The sequence below is a fragment of the Elaeis guineensis genome, chromosome 12, assembly GCF_000442705.2.
Source record: "Elaeis guineensis isolate ETL-2024a chromosome 12, EG11, whole genome shotgun sequence".
NCBI lineage: Eukaryota > Viridiplantae > Streptophyta > Magnoliopsida > Arecales > Arecaceae > Elaeis > Elaeis guineensis.
The window spans coordinates 1,195,315-1,214,493 of NC_026004.2; the positions used below are offsets into that span (position 1 = coordinate 1,195,315).

Below are 19,179 nucleotides of genomic sequence, written 5' to 3' on the forward strand. Positions count from 1 at the left end.
TTGCATGCATGTAGTGCACGTAACGTCAAAAAATATAAGTATTATGCGGAGATGCACAAGCCACGCGCATGCAATATGATTTATTTTGTCCATATGCACATTGAATTAATATAATTTCTTTTCCTGCGACTTTTTTTTTTTTTTTTTGAGAAACTTGCTGACCCATTAAAATTTTGAACTACTAAAAAATTCATAGATTTCTCTAAATATTCATTAATGGTTCGAGAGATTATTGAAATACCTTTTATGATTTCTTGAAATTATATTTTCTGTATTCATTGCTATTATTGCCGCTTCAGTGCATATTCTTGCATGCCTCTACACTTAGACATTAATTACATTCTTTTATAGCAAATTGATTTTTTTTCTTCCGATCCAACTTTGCAAATTCTGCTAATATATATAAGATGTATAGTAATCTATTTATGGATACCATTTCTCGGGGGGGCGAAGAAACAAAGAAAAGGGAAACAAAGCCATAGTAACGTAAAATTAATAATTTATTATTAATTCCTGGAAATAATTGTACTTGTAATTTCTACAATATCAAGCGTACGTGTTGTCTAGAAATAATAGACGAACCTTTCTAATCAACAATCATATATAGCATCTATATATACAAGGACATGCTCTTGTCACTCTTCAATCCAAATCAATAGACATCTCAAGATATGTAGAACACTCAGAAGAAAAGCTGATCATTGCCTCCGTGGAACTTCATACTTTCCGTATTTGCCATTCCAGCACCCTTCACCACGTCATGGTCTTCCATGCCCACATCTAGCATCAACCGGCCGAAATCATCGTCGCCACCTCCTGAGTCCACTCCCACCATGGTCGTGCCGTCCACCTCCTGCGGGAAATCAAGGCAGTTCGAGTGCAATAGTGCCAAATTGAGGAAGGTGTTGGAGCTGTTGCCCTCCTGATATGGGACAGCAGGGAATGATGAGCCCATCCTCTCATCGCACCCATCTGGCATGGGATGGTCATTCAGAGGGGATGGCTCCAAATGTGACGAGGAGAAGCCAATGTTGTTGTCCTGATCGTTCTCCAGGCTGTAGTTCACTGAGTCCCCCTTCATCTTGTAAAAAACTCTGCACAGCACCCAGTCTTCCTGTCACACGAAGAATATCCAGAACAACTAATTAGATGAGCATAAACGCTGCATTAATTGTGAAGATAAAAAATTTGCCCCTGAAACTCTAAGTTTAAGTACTATGTATGCTAGGTTGTAGTAGGAAGCTCAAAGAAGCTCAAAGATAAAAATTAATTAGAAAATTTGAAAGTGACATGGTGTCCAAATTCTTCATTGCAAATCAGCGAATGAAGCTCAAAGAAGCACGTACAAGATAACCCACAACATTAATGAAAGGAATGATAATACCTTTGGGGGTGTGTATGGATTTTCTAGCCGAAACTCGTGCATGACCCAACTGGTCTTTATCCCATTCGGAGCTCTTCCACGATAGAAGACCAGTGTCTTCCTCATCCCCACAATCGCATGGGTTGTAGGGTCGTAGATCGTACGATCTTTCCCAGTTGCCTTCCAATATCCAGACTTGGTCGCCCGATTTGTGCGTGAGCCAGTGGCATACTTGCGGTCGCGGAAGCTGAAAAAGTACCACTCATTCGCACTTAGCTTGGCCACATCTGCAGCCATGCAAAGGTGGATATTTTTTATCAGATTTTTGCAGGAGACTCATAATATTTTCCCTACCTTCAGTAATTTAAAAAGGTAAGTCCAATTCAAATGCAAGCAGCATGCAGCAGTTTATGCTTGCATTTGGTCGTTCACGTGTAACAGCACAGCAGTGTTATGCTCATATGATACCTAATATATAAATAGACTGAATAGGAATACCGAGAAGAGATGACAAAACTTTGTGCTGTAGGAAACTAATATATTACTCTTCTTGATATATTTGAGAAAGGCTACATGACTTGATCACGAAGTTACAGCCTAATTATATTCTATCAAACAAGTTCATATCTTTACATTGGACAAAGTGTACGTACCCTGTATGTTGTTAACATAGAAAAATCAGATAATATCTTTTACACATCTGCGAACAGGTTCCTCAAGCTAAATAACTATTTGGGCACATACGGATAAAACTATTGATAATCCGTTTATAGGATTATAGAGCACTTATACACCTTGTCATTCAATAATTGTCAAGGCACGCACTTGAATCAAGTATACTATCTACAAAGTCTTAACTGCTATATTGATTGTATATTGTGGAGCAAAAATTGCTTCGATCTGCGCATGAGAACAGTCCTCCAATCGTTACTTTCTTCTAAAAATAAAATAAAATAAAATCGTTACTCATTTCATTTCTCAACGAAATGCGCGGTGGAGCCAATGTTCTGCAAAAAAGAAAAAAGGGAGGAAGAGGTCCTATATATAGTTGTCTAAATTCTATTCTATGAGAAGGGTCATATATATAAAAAATTTTACACTGGCCTTTTAGCATCAAACATAAATTAATCATGTAAGTATAGGTCAGTTTCTAAGAACCCTCGTACCAGCACTCTTCTCCAGGCAAGTTAAGTTTGTTCTTATTTGCTAAAGTGCAACAGGCGACGTTTATAAGGCTGCAAGCGGTAGAGAACCTTATGCTAGAGTCGCCTTTAAAATGAAAAATTTTGATAAGAACGGCAAGAATAGAATGAAAAACCAAGGCAGGCATGCATGTATTAATTAAATTAAAACAGTGGTGGAGCATATATGAGAAGACTATTCACCTGGAAGCTCCCATGGCTCGCGAGTATGCAAATCCACCTCCACCATGGTTCCTCCAGAGACTCGTTCATTGGCCACCTTCTTGTAGAGATAGTGGCAGACCAACTCCTCATCACTTGGGTAGAACCTAAACCCTCGTGGGAGAGTGGACTCTATATCCCTCAGACCCATATCTTCTAAGAAAATGAGGAAGAAGAAGAAGGCGAGAGAGAGAGAGAGAGAGAGAACGGGGGGGTGGGGAGGGGATCGATGACAAAGGCGAACGTAGGAGAGTTGGTGCAAAGATATCTTGTAGAGGTTTTGTGGCTGGAATAATTCTGAGAATGGCTTAAATCCTTATAGTAGAGGTATGCATATTTAATTACACATACAGAGAGGAAGCCATCAAAAATTGAGCTAGTTAGGTCTTGAAAGCTGCCGTCACTATTTAAATCATTATACCCGTCATCTCGGCGAAGAAGGCGTGCGCACCGGTCGTAATCTCTGGGAAGATGCTGGGGACCTCATGCTTGTGCAGCAAGAACTTAAGAAGACCCATGGTCACAAGAAATCTTCCTAACTGGGGAAAGGTGGATAACCCCACCCTGATGTGCCATGTAAAGGTTACAGGGGGGGAAAAAATATCAAGACATTTAAAAGAAGGTTTTAGCTTACATACATATTCAGATGATCTTGAGACATAGGCTCCAAGAAATAACACATATATACCAAAAAAAATGGTCATTGGATAAAATTTTAATTCGAGAGGTGACGTGGGCACGACCCAGCCACAATCATGCGATGTGCTCCTGGGGGAGATACTGTAGGATATAAATAGCAGTATAATTAACTCTGAGTAAAGGATTTTATTCATCAAAAAGTGTAGAGGAATTTCGTTCCCTTATCTCTCTTCTTTGTTTTCTTTTTTTATTGTGACAAATCCTGTCGTCTTGTGTTGATTAGTTAAGATGCAGAGAAGATTCATATTCTTTTTGTAGTATCTTAAAGGAGAAAAGCAAAGCTTCAAAGGATGCTTACTAATTAGTCTTTTCACGATAGTTTAGTTAGCGATCAGCTTTCTTCCGGTCTAAGATAAGAGCGAATTGATTAATAAAATAAATCGGAGGCCATCAATTCTATTGTCAACATGTGCGTGAATGCTCTGTTGATAACGTATATGCAGAAGACGATATGACGATTGTTGCCCCGAGACACATATAAACATGCATCATAAATAATAGAGGACAAGACTACCGTGAAATGTCCAGAATAACACTAAATTAAACATAAGTTCAGCCGACATGCCAAGTGACAATCATTGGATGTATTCAATCAACAAAAACAATCATTAGATATATCGTGTAAAATTTGATTCCACACAAAATATTGGCCGAGATTTTTGGTGTATACATATATATATATATATATAGCTAGGAATAAATATTTCTTCCCGTAGTTTCTATAACATCATGTTGGCCATGAAATTCATGCATTGTTGATTGCGCTCATGGCAAACAACTCTAAATTAAACCATACATGTAACACACAAGCATAACAGATGAATTAGCCAACACTTTCGGTGGCAATCTGCCTCCCTTAAAATTTATGAGAGAGAGAGAGAGAGATAACGGGTCCTTAATTATGTAAATATTGTTGGTGCACCTTTGTCATTCCACCAGGAGCTTGGACAATAAAGCTCTAGCGATCAGTGCTCCGGGGACACGGCAACCTTGGAAGGTGACCGACCTCAATCATTTGTAGGGCAAAATACAATAATAACCCGTGCTTCATGTCAAGTTCTTGATCAAAGCCGTAGCACCCCACAGGGCCAATCTGGTCTCCTGCAGAAATTGAAATTGTAGCACATCATCCACGAGGCCAGGAAACGTTAATTGCAATGCCCATGCTTGGGAACTCTATGGCTCCACCCTCTCCCTTCTTCCACCAACCAACACCCTCTAAAATCGAAGCCATCGTATCGTTTCATGCTTTTTACAATCATTGCATGAAATTAGTGGAGGTGGTGGTGGATTTGTGAGCAACGTGTTTGGGGGTGACAGAGAGAGGTTCCAGAAGGACCATTAATTCACATCATTCCACTGCCAGGATCGTACCATCATAATTCAACATTATAAAATCTGTTAAGATTTGACGCCTCGAGATTCAGCCCACATTGAGCCCACAGCGAGGTTCACGGCGAAAAATGGAGTCCAACGAAATCAAGATCACCCGAAACGGAGCTCGGATGGAGGAGATACGAGCTTTTGAAGTCGGCATGAGACTCAAGGCGACGGAGGACCGCCGGCGGCCGGCGGCCGGCGACAGCGGCGCGGTCGTAGGCGGCGACGTGCGGGACGTGCGACCCGGGCGCGCGGGACGGCCCAGGCCCAGGCGGCCTGCTGGCCCTTTGCCCCGATCCACCGTGGATCGGGCGGTCCACGGTTGGGCCTGTGGACCGCGTGGGCGTTTCCTATGCGTTTCACGCGATCCACGGTACTATTCCGTGGACCGGAGCGCGATCGAACGGCGTGGGTGGCTCCCGGTCTTAATCCGACGGTCCAGGGGTTATTTGAGTTGATTAAGGAGTGATTAAGGCCTATAAAAGGCCCTGTACATGAATAGAGAGCGGTGGTTCGGGTTTTCTCCGTGTTTCGCCGTACGAAAGTCGTACAGAATCCGAGAGAAGAGAGACAGGCGGAAGTGCTGAGAGAGAAGGAGCAGGAGACTCCTGGACAGCGATCACCAGGCACTTCAGAGGTTCAGAGAGTCTTCCAAGAGAGAGAGCTTTTGTGAGGAGAACTTCTAGTGAAAGAGAATTGGGTGTACAAGGGTTGAGGGTGAGGTCTTCTCTTGTAAAATTTTCTTTTTCATAGTGAAGTTTGCATATCCCGTGGAGGCGAGCTCTTTTGTGGCTGATCCATGTATTTTGATTGTTTTTTTTTTTATTTTATTTTTTCTTTCTTCCTGCTGCATCGTGTGGTACTGAAAGGATCTTGGGAGGTGGTGTCCTGGCCAGACATCCACCCAACAAAATCATTGTATAGGGTAACTGTTGCTATTCCAAAATAAAATCAGGAAAAGATGTATAATATGCAAAATACTAAAATGCCAAGCTTCCATGCTGATATGGAAGAAACAAGAAATTTCTTTCATATGTATATCTCCGTCAGACATGCATTGCTTGCCAACAAAGACAGCGACCGGGAGACTACATATAACTATGACGAGCATTCATGATGCAAAGATCAACAATTGATGAAAGGGGGGTCCAAACAATGTTAATATGCAGCTGTTATTGTTGATGAAGGCTCCATTCTATTCATAGAGACGAAAATTGCCAGTTTAAAAGAAGTAAAAGTGGGTCCAGACGCCCCGGTTATATATTGTGCGGGCGATAAAAATTATGGAGGATCGCGGCGGTTGCCAAGCGAGATAGGGTTCGTTGTTGGCATGGAGAACGCATTGGAAGGCGAAAAGATTATTTTATATCAGCGATTCCGGGAAAAAAAAACGGAACATGGCACTATTTTATGATTCTACCTCGATTGAAGCAATCATCATAACTGGACATCCATTTTCATCAACATACAATGTTTCTCTCGAATAAATACCCAAAGTCACTCCTGCTCAAAGCCCAGCCTCTTCCCATGTGGGACCCTCCATTGCTCCAAGCAAGAAGAGTCCAGATCCTTTTGCATTGGCAGAGAGCTGATGGCCACCACATCATTCAATCAATCATGGAGACAAAAGCATTGTCAGATATCCAAAGATAATGGACCATAGATGGCATGCAACTCGACATGATCTGTCACATCTTGTCCATCTCCACGATCGAATAGCATGGTGTTCATCAAAGACGACACGATTGTAGTGCAAAACATACACCGCTCGTGCCTATCAATTCTCCAAAACAATTCCAAATTGTGCATATTGATTGGATAGTTAAGTTCCATTAACTGACCTACCTGTTCTGTTAGTGTTCATCCATCTATAGGATATTTTCATTCAATATATGCACAGACTTGGATGGCCAAACTGTCTGAATCTCCCTGCTTGTTAGTTGTTAGATGTTCGCATGAATGATACAATTGGCATAACCTCTCTTTTCTTCCGGTCCGAGCATTCCGTGCGAAACAAGGGCCCGCATATTAGCATGAGAATAATTGAATAAACCAAAAGATTAGCAGAATAATAATAATTAGATGAGGAAACCATCCCATAATAACAACAACCCAAGTAATAACAAATAATCATTTTAGAGAAAAAAAAAAGGGAAATTTTCAGAGAACTAAAAGTAGTTGGCAGTTTCAGCTATCACTGGCATAGGGTCCAAAGTAAGATAATAGAGAAACGAATCAAATGATAAAACTTGGCTGGATTTGTTTCTAAACTTCTAATGGCACAGCTAGCCATACGTACCCCACCCCCTAAAGTTCATATCCAGAAAAAGTCCTTCATCAAGTGAGATCTTGGGGAACAGTGATGGCGTTTGTTATATAAGAAACAGATAAAAACCTGCCGCCCTTTGCAAAACAATTCGAGGGGACATAATATTCTACATGAATGGTCGTAGTCTATCGTCATTTCATTCACCAAGATGGGGATTGGTCACGGTGCCACAAAACACATTTAAAAATGATAATAATAAAAATAAAAAGAGGCTCCTCTAGCCAGATAGGGTTGTATTTAGCGCTAGGGGATGGCTTGGGAAGGTGGGAAATGGTTGTCCACAAGCATTCTTCGGGATGGATACTGACCCAATTCTTGACAGGGAAGCATGAGCGACAAAAGTACCAATAATTTGAGATATACTGTACACACTTTGATAGACTATATGGGATTAGACACGTCGAGACGTTGCTCACCAATCGGGAAATGAGGGTCCACGGGTTGAGGTCACGGGTCGATCCCACCAGGTACACAAACAAACGGCGAGTCAGCATCATGCCCCCCCGAGCCTTGTGGTGCTGTGGGTATCTTAGATCTCTGCTTTTATTACTTCATATTTCGCAGGGAAGAAAAGAAAGAAGCAAACAGAAAAAGGTGAGAAGAACAAGATGATAGAAATGTTACAAGAAAAGAAAGAAAACACTTGACATATTTTATTAAACACCTCGCAAGCAATAAAACTGATGATTTTACTACAAACGTCGGACCTGAATTCTTCGAAAGTTGTACCAAGTCCAGATCAAATCTCCAAAGAAGAGACGACCCTGGAGATGCAAACTCAATTTAGAAGGTCATATTTTGTCTATTTGATGAACTAGGATAATCAAATAAATCCAAGATTAGCAATCTAAAATAAAAACAAAGAATTTAATATCCTGCACCCAACTTGCTGCCTCTGGGCTCACGAGTCAAGAATCAGGTCACGGACTCATAGGCATCAAATCCCTGAAGTTACTCGGATGACCCCCTATCACTGCTATGAAAAAAAGAATTGTTTGGATAGTTATGTCAAATTTTACAAATATTGAGCACTGCTATGAACTTTCATACTTGCCAGCATTTTTTCCCTTGTACCTTATCTAAATTTCAGCAACCTCGCTTCAGAGGGTTTTATTTCTTTGGGAGGCTTACAAAGTTGCAAACAGAACCCAAAAGCAGATAAAGAGTACTAATTTCTATCCTCCAGTGTCCCAGAAGTTAAGCAGATAAGACTCTGTGTCCAGCACTACGCAACACCTAAGACCTTTGTTGTCATCTACAATTATATCTCAGGTTGTCCAGATACAAGTAACCAGATATTGAATTGAATTTAATGAGTTCCCGCAAGACAAGACAATATAACGCCGTGTGCTGAGCTGGTTTCAATTTCTTAGTGATCCATAAAACACATTCTAACCAAACAAATGGTACCTAACTGTTGCGGCCAATCCCCTCATCGTTCGATCATCGGGGTCACACACTTGCAAAAAAAATCCTCACTGATTGGAGATACCTCTGGCGGAGACCCTCCGACGGTCAAGTCAGAGAGAAGACTAGGCAACAGTGGAAAATCAGAGACTCAGTGGGAGAGAAAGAGCTTAAGAGCTTAGAGACGCTTCAGAGAGCTTAAGAAAACTTGTTCAAAACTTATCAAAACTGTTGCCTTACCCCGTTTTATAGTAGAATACGGCATGATCCCGCCATTAATGGTGCAGACAACTGGAAAGTTGTCAAATCACCGGAAGCTGTCAAATCGTTGTGGGTTGTCAAGTCACTGGGATTAATCCATGTCCTTAGCAGGACAATATCTCGGGGCAGTCATACCGCATGTCCTTGACAGGACAGCTGCCCATAGCGGTTGTACGACGTTTGGACGGACTGGCCGACTATATGTCGGTATTCGGCTGTCGGGATGTCGGATGATGACTCAAGAACACCACCGACTGATCTGGTGCCTTGTGGAAGTCGGACGTCGGCTGCCACCTCCGACAGTGAATCGGTATACCGATTCGGCCGCTCGACCGGTCGGGAACAGTACGGGTCTGTTCGGCCGGTATACCTTCGGCCGAACATTGTCGGCAGCTATTGTCGGAGTCGTCCGTCGGTGTCGCCCATCAGTCTGGTCGATAGAGTCGGGCGTCGGTCGGACCAGTCCGAGGATAAGTCAGCGTAAAGGGGTCAGTCGGTATATCCCAGCAGTTGCCCCCCCACTCCTGAGTCGGATATCATGTTGGCCAGCATTTTTATGTGGACGACGGCTTCGGACGAAAGGAGTGGTTTTCCATCGCGTCATGCTCCAACTCTGATGACCGTACCAATGAACGATCCGGTGTCAGACGTTCTATTGGGAACGCAAACCGCCATCTCCTTAGGAACACGAACCGCCGTCGGTTAGCGAATTCCGAGACGCGGTCTTTCTGCCACGTGTCGGGGGGCTATTGGGCTGGAACCGTTCACGCGGATGGAGGCGACGTGGCTCGATTTAGGGGCAGGTGCATCGAACCGTCGGATCGAAGGACCCAGGCGCTGCCACGTGTCGACATCCGGGAGATCCTCGTTCGACGCATTTACATCTCGACCGTTGAAGTGCCTAATATATATGCGGCCACTTACATCCAAAACTTCACTTTTTGCTGCAAATCTGTTCCTGATGCTGAGGCCCTGTCGAGTTATCCCCCAGTTCCAGGTAGTTGTTTCCCTTCTCTTCCTTTGAGAGCCCTTCTCGAAGTTTTTTCCGTTCTTGCCTCCTTGTGTCTTTTCTCCTTTGCCATTTTTCTCTTTGTTCTCCTTTTTGAGGCTAGCGTCATGGCTAGAACCTCTCCTCGAGGAAGTCAGTCGGAAAATCCGACCGACGATTCCCGATCAACCCTGGAGGTGGAGGTTTCTTCACTTTTGGGGGCAAACGTCGAACGGCTCAGAGAGCAGTACGGTATCCCGGAGCAATTCGAACTCTTCGCCCCTGGGACTGAGGGTCGGGTTAACAACCCACCTCCAGACCAGGTGGCCTTTTATGTCGAGGACCTTCGGGCAGGTCTTCGCTTCCCGATTTCAGAGTTCGTCCGGAACATCTTGGATTATTACGGGCTTTGTCCGACGCAACTGGTGCCGATCTCAATCCGGTTGATAATCAGCTTCGCCTTGTTGTATCGGCTTTTGCCGACCTTTCCCCGTATCTCTCTCTTTCGGGCATTCTTCGTCCTCCGACCCCATCCGAAAGCTCGAGGGTGGTGGTTCTTCAATCTCCGGAAGGGTCTTTCGTTCATTACCGATCTTCCATCATCGATCCACGGGTGGAAGAATCAATTTTTCTTTGCTTCTTCGCTACTTTGGGGGTTCCCGTCTCGTTGGGGTGACCCTCGGACTCAACCGAATGAAAACAGTCAGGTGGAGGCTAGAGACTGAGAGGACTTTCACCGACTGAAGGATGTGTCGGTGCCGAAGCAGAGGGAGCTCGTCACCGAGCAAGCTCTGTACGACGTCGGCCTGAGTTCGGTTCTCCGTTTAGGTACAGTTCGATCTGTCGGTCATTTTTATCTTTTTTATCTATCTTCGGACTTGTACTAACCTTGAGATTGCAGGCATGCCGCCGAGGGTGAGATTGACGGATGCCGACATTCGGCAATACGCGGCGAGGAAGAGACCGACGCCCGGGGCCGGACCTTCGCGGCCTCCGAAGAGGCCTCAGATATCATCCCCGACCGATGTTGCGACGGCGGTAGTGCAGCCCGACACCGAACGTGCGTTGAGCTATGAGCCGGTCATCGCCCTGTCAGCGTCGGCGGTGCCACCCGGGGCACCGTCCGAGGAGGGGGTGACAGAGGGGGTAGCTGAAGGAGTGTCGGCTCCCCCGCATATGGAAGAGGTTCGAGCCGAAGCGCGTGGGCCTGAACGACCTGCTGCGGCTCCCGTCGCACCCTCGGGAGGGACTCAGTCGAGTTCTAGCTTCCCATCTCTCTCCGACTTCCAAGCCTAGGCGATCGAACGAAGGAAGGCTCCGATGGCGCCGACCGACGACACAAGGTCGGCGAGCCACGCCGCATCATCCGACGCTCAGGTTCCCGAAGGGGCGTCGGCCCTGGCCAACCACAATTTGACTAGGAGGTTATGCCAGGCAACCATTCTCCCGACCGACCGGGAGATCTTGAAGAGTCGACCGATGACCGACATGCTTTCTTCCTTTTACCCGATTATGATCCAGGTGAGCTCCTCTTCTTCTTCTTTCCTCTTCATTATTATTTTTTATCAATTCAATTTTCTGACAACTGGCCTTCTACCTGCAGCTGATCTACAATATGTCCGAGCTGGAGGCCGAGTATCGAAGGTTCGACGACGTCCGGGCGGCCTGGAAGAATAGGGCCGAGACCGCCGAAGCTGAGAAGGCGATGCTGGTCGACCAGCTGAAGTTGTCGGTCGACCGTGAGGCTAGGCTCGAGGAGGAGATCTCCCAACTCACCAACGGCCTAGCCGCCTCGGAGACCGAACTTCAGTCGGCTCGCGAGCAGGTTCAGCGCAAGACCCGCTCCGTCCACCGGCTGCGGCATGAGCGAGATGGCTGCATCAGGGAGCTCGAGGTCGAGTGCGAACAGCTTCGGGTTAGCCTGGAGAACCTGGCCAAGGTCGAGGAGAATTTGTCCTCCGCCTAAGCCGATGCCGACATAGCGAAGGCGGAGGCGGAGTCGACCAAGGAGGCGCTGAGCCGAGCGGTGGAGGACTTCCGTGGCTCGGATGAGTATCGAGAGGAGCTTCTCGAGAGCGGCTTCGCCTCCTATCGGGTGGCGTATGAGGATGCCCGGGATGCGATCCAGAGTCTGCATCCGGAGCTCGACCTGAGCAGCATCGTCCCTCCAGGGTCGAAAGACCAAGCCGCAGAGGAGGAGGCCGACCCACTGCCGACGGGAAGAGTTGCCGAAGGAGAGGCAGCTCCGACCTCCGGTCCCTTCCCGACCCGAGCGGGCACGTCGGTTGCTCCCGAACTCTCCCCGGTGCAAGAAGTCGACTCCGACGAATAGTCAGAGTATCCGCTCCATTATCTTTGCATTCTTTTGTTTCTATTTCGTCTTTGATATTTATAATCGGGCTTCGTTCCAATTTTGTAACCGGGCTTCGGTCCAATTTTGTAAGTCACTTCAACTTAACAAAATCAAAGACTTTTCAAACTTTTTCCCGCGTGCGGTTCAAAGTGTTTGATTTGCCGAGCCATCCCCGAGAGTATAGGTCGTAGCTCCGACATACCTCGTTAGGACGTTCGGTAGGATCTAGTATAGCCGATCAAAGTAGTCAGTAGCGTGCGTCGTGCCGAGGGCAGCGCAAGCCCTGATCGTAGGCCGGCGTCCTGACCATCATACAGACAGCGTAGGATCCGATGGTCGAGAGCCGTACCGATTGTAGGTCGAGTGTCCATCGCCCGGACTTTGGTCGGGCGTGTACGTTAGGCCGAGTGTCGGCCAGTTCACTGAACGTAGCTCGTTGACACGATCATTCCGTAGAGTCTGATAGTCGAGTAGTGTCCGACGTATTCGGATAGGATAACAATGACAAGTCGAATATCCGTTGTCCGATCCTTGATCGGGCGTGCACGTCGGAGTGTATGATAAATGATGGCAAGCCAAATATCCTTCGACCGATCGTGACCAAGTCGATGTATCACAAGTCGAATACCCGTTGTCTAGACCTTGATCGAGCGGGTACGTCACGATGCATGATAAAGGTGGCAAACCGAATATCCTTCGATCGATCGTGATCAAGTCGGCATGTCGCAAGCGCAACCGCGGTTGTCTTGGCATTTTGCCCTTCTTAGTCGAAGCTAAGTCGGCAAGTTAGCCTGCCACGTCGCTCGAGAGTCGACCGTGGAAGGAGCGCGGCTTCAACTTACAGAGGTTTCATCGCCAGCGCTGGCCTTCCGTTAGTGTAGACAGAACGGTCCTCGTGAGAGTCTGATGTGTCATCGACGATCGAACTGTAGATTCGACGATCGAGTCGTAGACTCGGCGTGAATTCATAGGTTCGACATAGATTCATAGATTCGACGTAGATTCATAAATCCCCAACGAGATGTTGGGCCGAAGTCGGGGCATCGAGGCCCGTACTTCTGGCGAGGGCCGACCCTCGACGGAGAGCCAAACTTTGTAGACTCTGGAGTTCTGAAATTGAATTGTATTCCGAGCAAGGGCATACAAAATTTATTGATGATACAATTTCAGGTTGTCGGCATTCCAAGTCCGGAGAATGGCCGTCCCTTCCAAGGTTTCAAGTCAGTAGGCGTCCGGCCTGCAGGTGTCTGCTATCCTGTAGGATCCTTCCCAGTTTGGGGATAGTTTTTCTTGATCCTGAGGCTTCGAGACTTCTGCCTTCCTTAAAACCAGGTCTCCGGATCTGAAAGACTTTGGCCTAACTTTAGCGTTGTAGTATCGAGCTACTCTTTGTCGGTAGGAAGCCATGCGGAGTTGAGCCTCGCATCGGAGCTCGGGTAGGAGGTCCAAGTCAGCTCTCCGACACTCGGAGTTGCCCGGTTCACAGTATTGCTCAACTCTAGTCGATGGTAGCCCGATCTCTAGTGGGATCATTGCCTCCGTCCCATAGGCCAAATTGAAAGGAGATTCTCCGGTCAGGACTCAGGGTGTCGTTCGGTATGCCCACAGGACCGAGTGCAATTCTTCGGCCCAGAGACCTCTGGCTTCATTCAGTCGAGTCTTTAACCCATGCAGGATGGTCCGGTTGGTAACTTCGACTTCTCCATTGGACTGTGGATGTCCAATCGAGGTCAGCTTGTGCGTGATATGAAACCTCGCACAGAACTCCCTGAAATCATTGTTGTCGAACTGTCGCCCGTTGTCAGTGATGATGGTGTGCGGCAGTCCGAACCTAAAGATGATGGACTTCTGGATAAAGTCCTCCATCTTACGTTCAGTGATTTGCGCCAGAGGTTCGACCTCCATCCACTTGGTGAAGTAGTCGATAGCGACAACTATAAACTTTCTTTGGCCAGACGCCGGAGGAAAAGGGCCGAGTATGTCGATCCCTCATTGGGCAAAGGGCCACAGGGCGATAATGGAAGTCAGCCTGGTTGGCGGGCCGGTGTTGTAAGTTGGCATACTTCTGACATGGCTCACACCTCCGAACCATGTCAGCCGCGTCTTTCTTCATGGTGGGCCAATAGTAACCTTGCCTTAGGACTTTATAGGCCAAAGATTTGCCCCCTAGGTGACTCCCACAGATCCCTTCGTGCACCTCTCTGAGTGCGTAGTCCGCATCCGTCGGTCCCAGGCACCTTAGCAAGGGAAGCGAGAATGACTTTTTATAGAGTCGTCCGTCCATCATTACATATTGGGAGGCCGTCCATCGGAGTCGCTTGGCTTCCGCAAAATTTTCGGGACTGATTCCGTCAGTCAGATACTGAACGATCGGGTCCATCCAGCTTGGCTCGGTCGTCAGTTGCAGCACCTCCTCATCCCTGTCGATGCTCGATTGCTCGAGACTCTCCACGAACGTCTGGCCCAAGGTGCCATAGGCGGACGTCGCAAGCCTGGAGAATGCATCGGCCCGAGCATTCTCCGACCTGGGAATGTGGGAGATCTCAAAATACTTGAGGTATGCTACGAGATCTCTCACTTTCTGAAAATATTTCGCCATGGTCGGATCCCGCACTTCGAATTCGCCTTTGACTTGCCCCACAATCAGCTGGGAGTCGGAGAAGACTCTGAGGCTATTGATCCCGAGCTCCTTCACCACTCTCAAGCCAGCGAGAAGTGCTTCATACTCAGTTTGATTATTGGAAGCTTTGAAATTGAATCGAAGGGCATACTCGGTGACCACTCCCTCCGAGTTGGTGAGCAGGAACCCGATCCCGCTCTCTTGGGCATTGGAAGCTCCATCTATGTGTAACACCCAAGTTGACCCGGGGTCATATTCAGAGGTCGCAGCTTCTTTGGAGCTCCCGTCTTCCGACATTTGCTCGGCTGTCGGGCATTCGGCAATAAAGTCGGTCAGGACTTGGACTTTCAAAGCAGGTCCGGTCGGTACTGGATGTCGAACTCGCTCAGCTTCACCGCCCATTTTACCAGTCGTCCTGATGTATCAGGGCGATGGAGGATCGCCCTCAGGGGCTGGTCGGTGAGGACCACGATGGCGTGTGCTTGAAAATACGGACGGAGTCGTTGCGCTGATATGACCAAGGCAAATATCATCTTCTCCGCCCTTGAATATCGAGTTTCGACCTTGTGGAGTACTTTGCTGGTATAGTATATGGGCTGGTGGGTTCGGCTCTCATACTCTCGGACGAGTATCAAACTAACCGCCTCTGGGGCGGTAGCCAGATAAAGATACAATGTTTCTCCGACCTCTGGCTTTACAAGCAGGGGTGGAGAAGTCAGGTACTTCTTTAAATCTTCGAAAGCTTGCCAGCACTCATTCGGCCAAGAGAAGTCCTTCGTCTGCCTCAGGGTTTTGAAAAATGGGAGGCACCTCTCAGCTGACCGAGAGATGAATCGGCTGAGCGCGATGATCTTTCCATTGAGCTGCTGCACCTCTTTTTTGGTGTTCGGGTGCCGCATGTCGATGATCGCCTTTATCTTCTCGGGGTTGGCCTCGATTCTGCGTTGAGAGATGAAGAATCCGAGGAACTTCTCCGAAGCTACCCCGAAGGCGCACTTAGTTGGATTTAGCTTCATCCGGTGTCGCCGAAGAGTGCAAAAAATTTCTTCCAAGTCTTGGACATGATCTGAAGCCTGTGCGCTCTTCACCAGCATGTCATCCACGTACACCTCCATATTACGTCCGATTTGAGCTTTGAAGACCTTATTGACGAGGCGTTGGTAGGTGGCTCCGGTATTCTTCAGACCGAAGGGCATCACTCTGTAGCAGTAAAGGCCCTTGGCGGTCACGAAGGCCGTATGCTCTTCGTCCTCGGGCGCCATCCGGATTTGATTATATCCAGCGAAGGCATCCATGAAGCTGAGCAGTCGATGACCGGACGTCACATCCACCAATTGGTTGATCTTCGACAGTGAGAAGCTGTCCTTTGGGCAGGTCTGGTTCAGGTCGGTGTAGTCGATACAGATCCTCCACTTTTTATTGGCTTTCTTCACCATGACGATATTTGCGAGCCAGTCGGGATATGTGGTTTCTCTGATGAAGTCCGCCTCGAGTAGCTTGTCCACTTCCTCGTCGATGGCCTTCTGTCTTTCGAGGACGAAAGACCATTTCTTCTGTCTCACCGGCTTCGCGCCAGGGGCGATATTGAGTCGGTGAGTCATTTTTTTCGGAGGTATGCCGGACATATCCGCTGCCGACCAAGCGAATATATTGGCGTTAGCTTTCAACAGCTCTATCAACTGCCGTCGCTCCGAGTCGGTCAACTACGACCCAATCCAGATGACCTGTTCAGGATTCTTTATCATCGAGATGGAAATCAACTGTTCAACCGGTTCACCCCGCTCCTCTTCCCGTTGGTCCAGCTTGTCGACCGTCGGGAAGTCATTCAATTCATTGCTTTGAGTGGAGATTTGAAAGTATTGCCGAGCGAGTTGTTGATCCCTGCGCATTTTTCCAGCTCCATTTTTAGTCGAAAATCGAACCAGCAAGTGGTATGTCGAGACTATCGCTCTGAGGGCATTTAGCCCGGATCTTCCAAGTATGGCGTTGTAGGCCGAAGGTGCTTGGACGACCGCGAAGGTCATGTAGACGATGCTTTATCGCGGTTCGATCTCAGCTGTCACGGAAAGAGTAATTTCTCCTTCCACTGCGACGGCCTCCCCGACGAAACCCACTAGAGGCGTAGAGACTTTCCTGAGTCGGTCGGTCGACAGTCGCATTCGAGAGAAGGCCAAGTAAAATAAAATATTAGTCGAACTTCCATTATCGACAAGAATCTTTTTTACATCATAGTTCGCTATTGTCGTTGAGACAACAACATCATCATCATGGGGAGTTTGGATTCTCCGAGCATCCTCATCTGTAAAGATGATTACATCGTCCTGGCACGGCCTCTTCGCCGACACCCCTTCAGTAGTCGCTCCACGATCCAATCGTCTGGAGATCATGTTGATGACTCCAGCGGTAGGCTGATTATTCGCTGCCTCTTCAATCGATTGGGGTTGTCGGTCGGGAAGGGGCCGAGCCGGTAGGTCCCTTCAGTACTTTTTGAGATACCCACGTCGTATGAGGGCCTCTATTTCATCCTTGAGTTGGATGCATTGTTTGATGTTATGACCGTGACCTCGATGGAATCGACAGTATTTTCTCCGATCGAGGCCCTTTGCCTTCAGAGGTGGGGGCCGTCGCAGATATTCCGCTCCTTCGATCTCCATCAGGATCTGCGCACGAGGAGCGGAGAGAGGGGTGTAGGAGTCATACCTGCGATGCGTCGGTCTCGGACTCTAGCGTCGAGGCGATCTCGAACTCCGTCGTCGGGGCGAGACCCGTTTATCAGTCGGGGACCGCTGGGTTCGGTAGGAGCCCGATTTTTCTTCCGCTTCTCCTTCTGGCCCATGCCCTCGGTCAGACGCCGATCGGAAGCTCCTTCATCCGCACGCATGTATTTGTATGCGTGCTCCAGTAGTTCGACATACGTCCGGGAGAGGGTCTTATCCAAGGAATATGTGAACCGGAACCCCCTTAGCCCCCTCTTCATGGTCGAGATAGCCATATCTTCGTTGAGGTCCCGGACCTCAAGTGTGGCCGCGTTGAATCGGGCCACAAAGTGTCGGAGCATCTCGTTTTCTCTCTGTTTGAGGAAGAAAAGACTGTCCGAGGTTCGTGACGGTTTTCGGCTGGTGCTGAAATGGGCCACGAAAGAATGCTCGAGCTGTCCGAAGGAGTGGATACTTCCTGAGCGGAGGTCGGAGTACCAGACCCTGACAGCTTTACAAAGCGTGGCGGGAAAGTCGATGCAAAGGAGGGCATCGGTCGCCCCCTGAATCGTCATGAGAGCCTTGTAGCTCTCCAGATGGTCAACTGGATCGGTGGAGTCGTCGTAAGGCTCCACATGAGGCATCTTGAACCGACTAGGGATCGGTTCGTCGAGGATAAATCGAGAGAGAGGTTGGGTGGTCCGAAAGTCGACGTCGTTCGAAGACTTCTGACCATCCGCCTGGAGCTGGACAAGCCGATGGTCGATTTCTTCGAACTTACGTTTGTAGTCGTACAACCGTCGGTGTTGAGAAACCCCAGGGGTCGAACCTCCCGACGAATTTGAGAGTGAGGCGGACGGTGTCCGCGACCGCTTCTCCTTCCTCGCCCGCTCCAGCTGGAAAGAAAAAGGACGCCGAGATCGGTGGGTGTCGCACCGAGGCCGCCTCGCTCCTTTCCGATGGGAATGCTGAGACGGCTGCTCTTGAGGAGGAGACGGAAGTTGACACGGGCGTCGGCGGCTGCTTCTGGATGGCATAGAGTGCGCCGTCGGTTGTTCCGCCGACGGTTGCGGCAACTGAGTCGGTTGCTGTTGGAAGTTTTTGATCGCGTCCGTCAGAACGGTCATTTGCCGTACGATCGCCGCGATCTGTGCCTCTGTGGTCACCACTGAATGCGGAGAGCTGGGTTCCACCATGGAAGGCAAAGGAGGGGCCTCTTTTCGATGGGAAGAGCACCTTGCCGATCTGGTAGCTCTCGATGGCTGAGCTCTAATTTTCATCATGTCGAGAGATTTTTCAAGCTTTGTGGAGCTCACTGTCTTACCTCTATCGAACTCCCCCTACCTGGCGCGCCAAATCTGTTGCGGCCAATCCCCTCGTCGTCCGATCGTCGGGATCGCACACCTGCAAGAAAAGTCCTCACTGACCGAAGATGCCTCCGGCGGAGATCCTCCGACGGTCAAGTCAGAGAGGAGACTAGGCAACAGTGAAAAATCAGGGGCTCAATGAGAGAGAGAGAGAGCTCAAGAGCTTAGAAGCGCTTCAGAAAGCTTAAGAGAGCTTGTTTAAAACTTACCAAAACTGTTGTCTTACCCCGTTTTATAGTAGAATACGGCATGGTCCCGTCATTAATGGTGCAGACAACTGGAGAGTTGTCAAATCGTCGAGGACTGTCAAATT

General features: G+C 48.0%; 1 protein-coding gene across 1 annotated transcript; it reads right to left on the reverse strand.

Moving 5' to 3' along the window:
- Nucleotides 1-488: 488 nt before the first annotated feature.
- LOC105055697 (protein CUP-SHAPED COTYLEDON 3-like) lies at nt 489-3,387 on the reverse strand. The gene is made up of 3 exons (XM_010937623.4): nt 2,749-3,387; nt 1,385-1,650; nt 489-1,114 (listed from the first exon to the last, which is right to left on the reverse strand). The coding sequence occupies exons 1-3, from the start codon at nt 2,915-2,917 to the stop codon at nt 683-685; spliced, it is 867 nt and encodes a 288-aa protein (XP_010935925.1). The 5' UTR covers nt 2,918-3,387; the 3' UTR covers nt 489-682.
- Nucleotides 3,388-19,179: the final 15,792 nt, after the last annotated feature.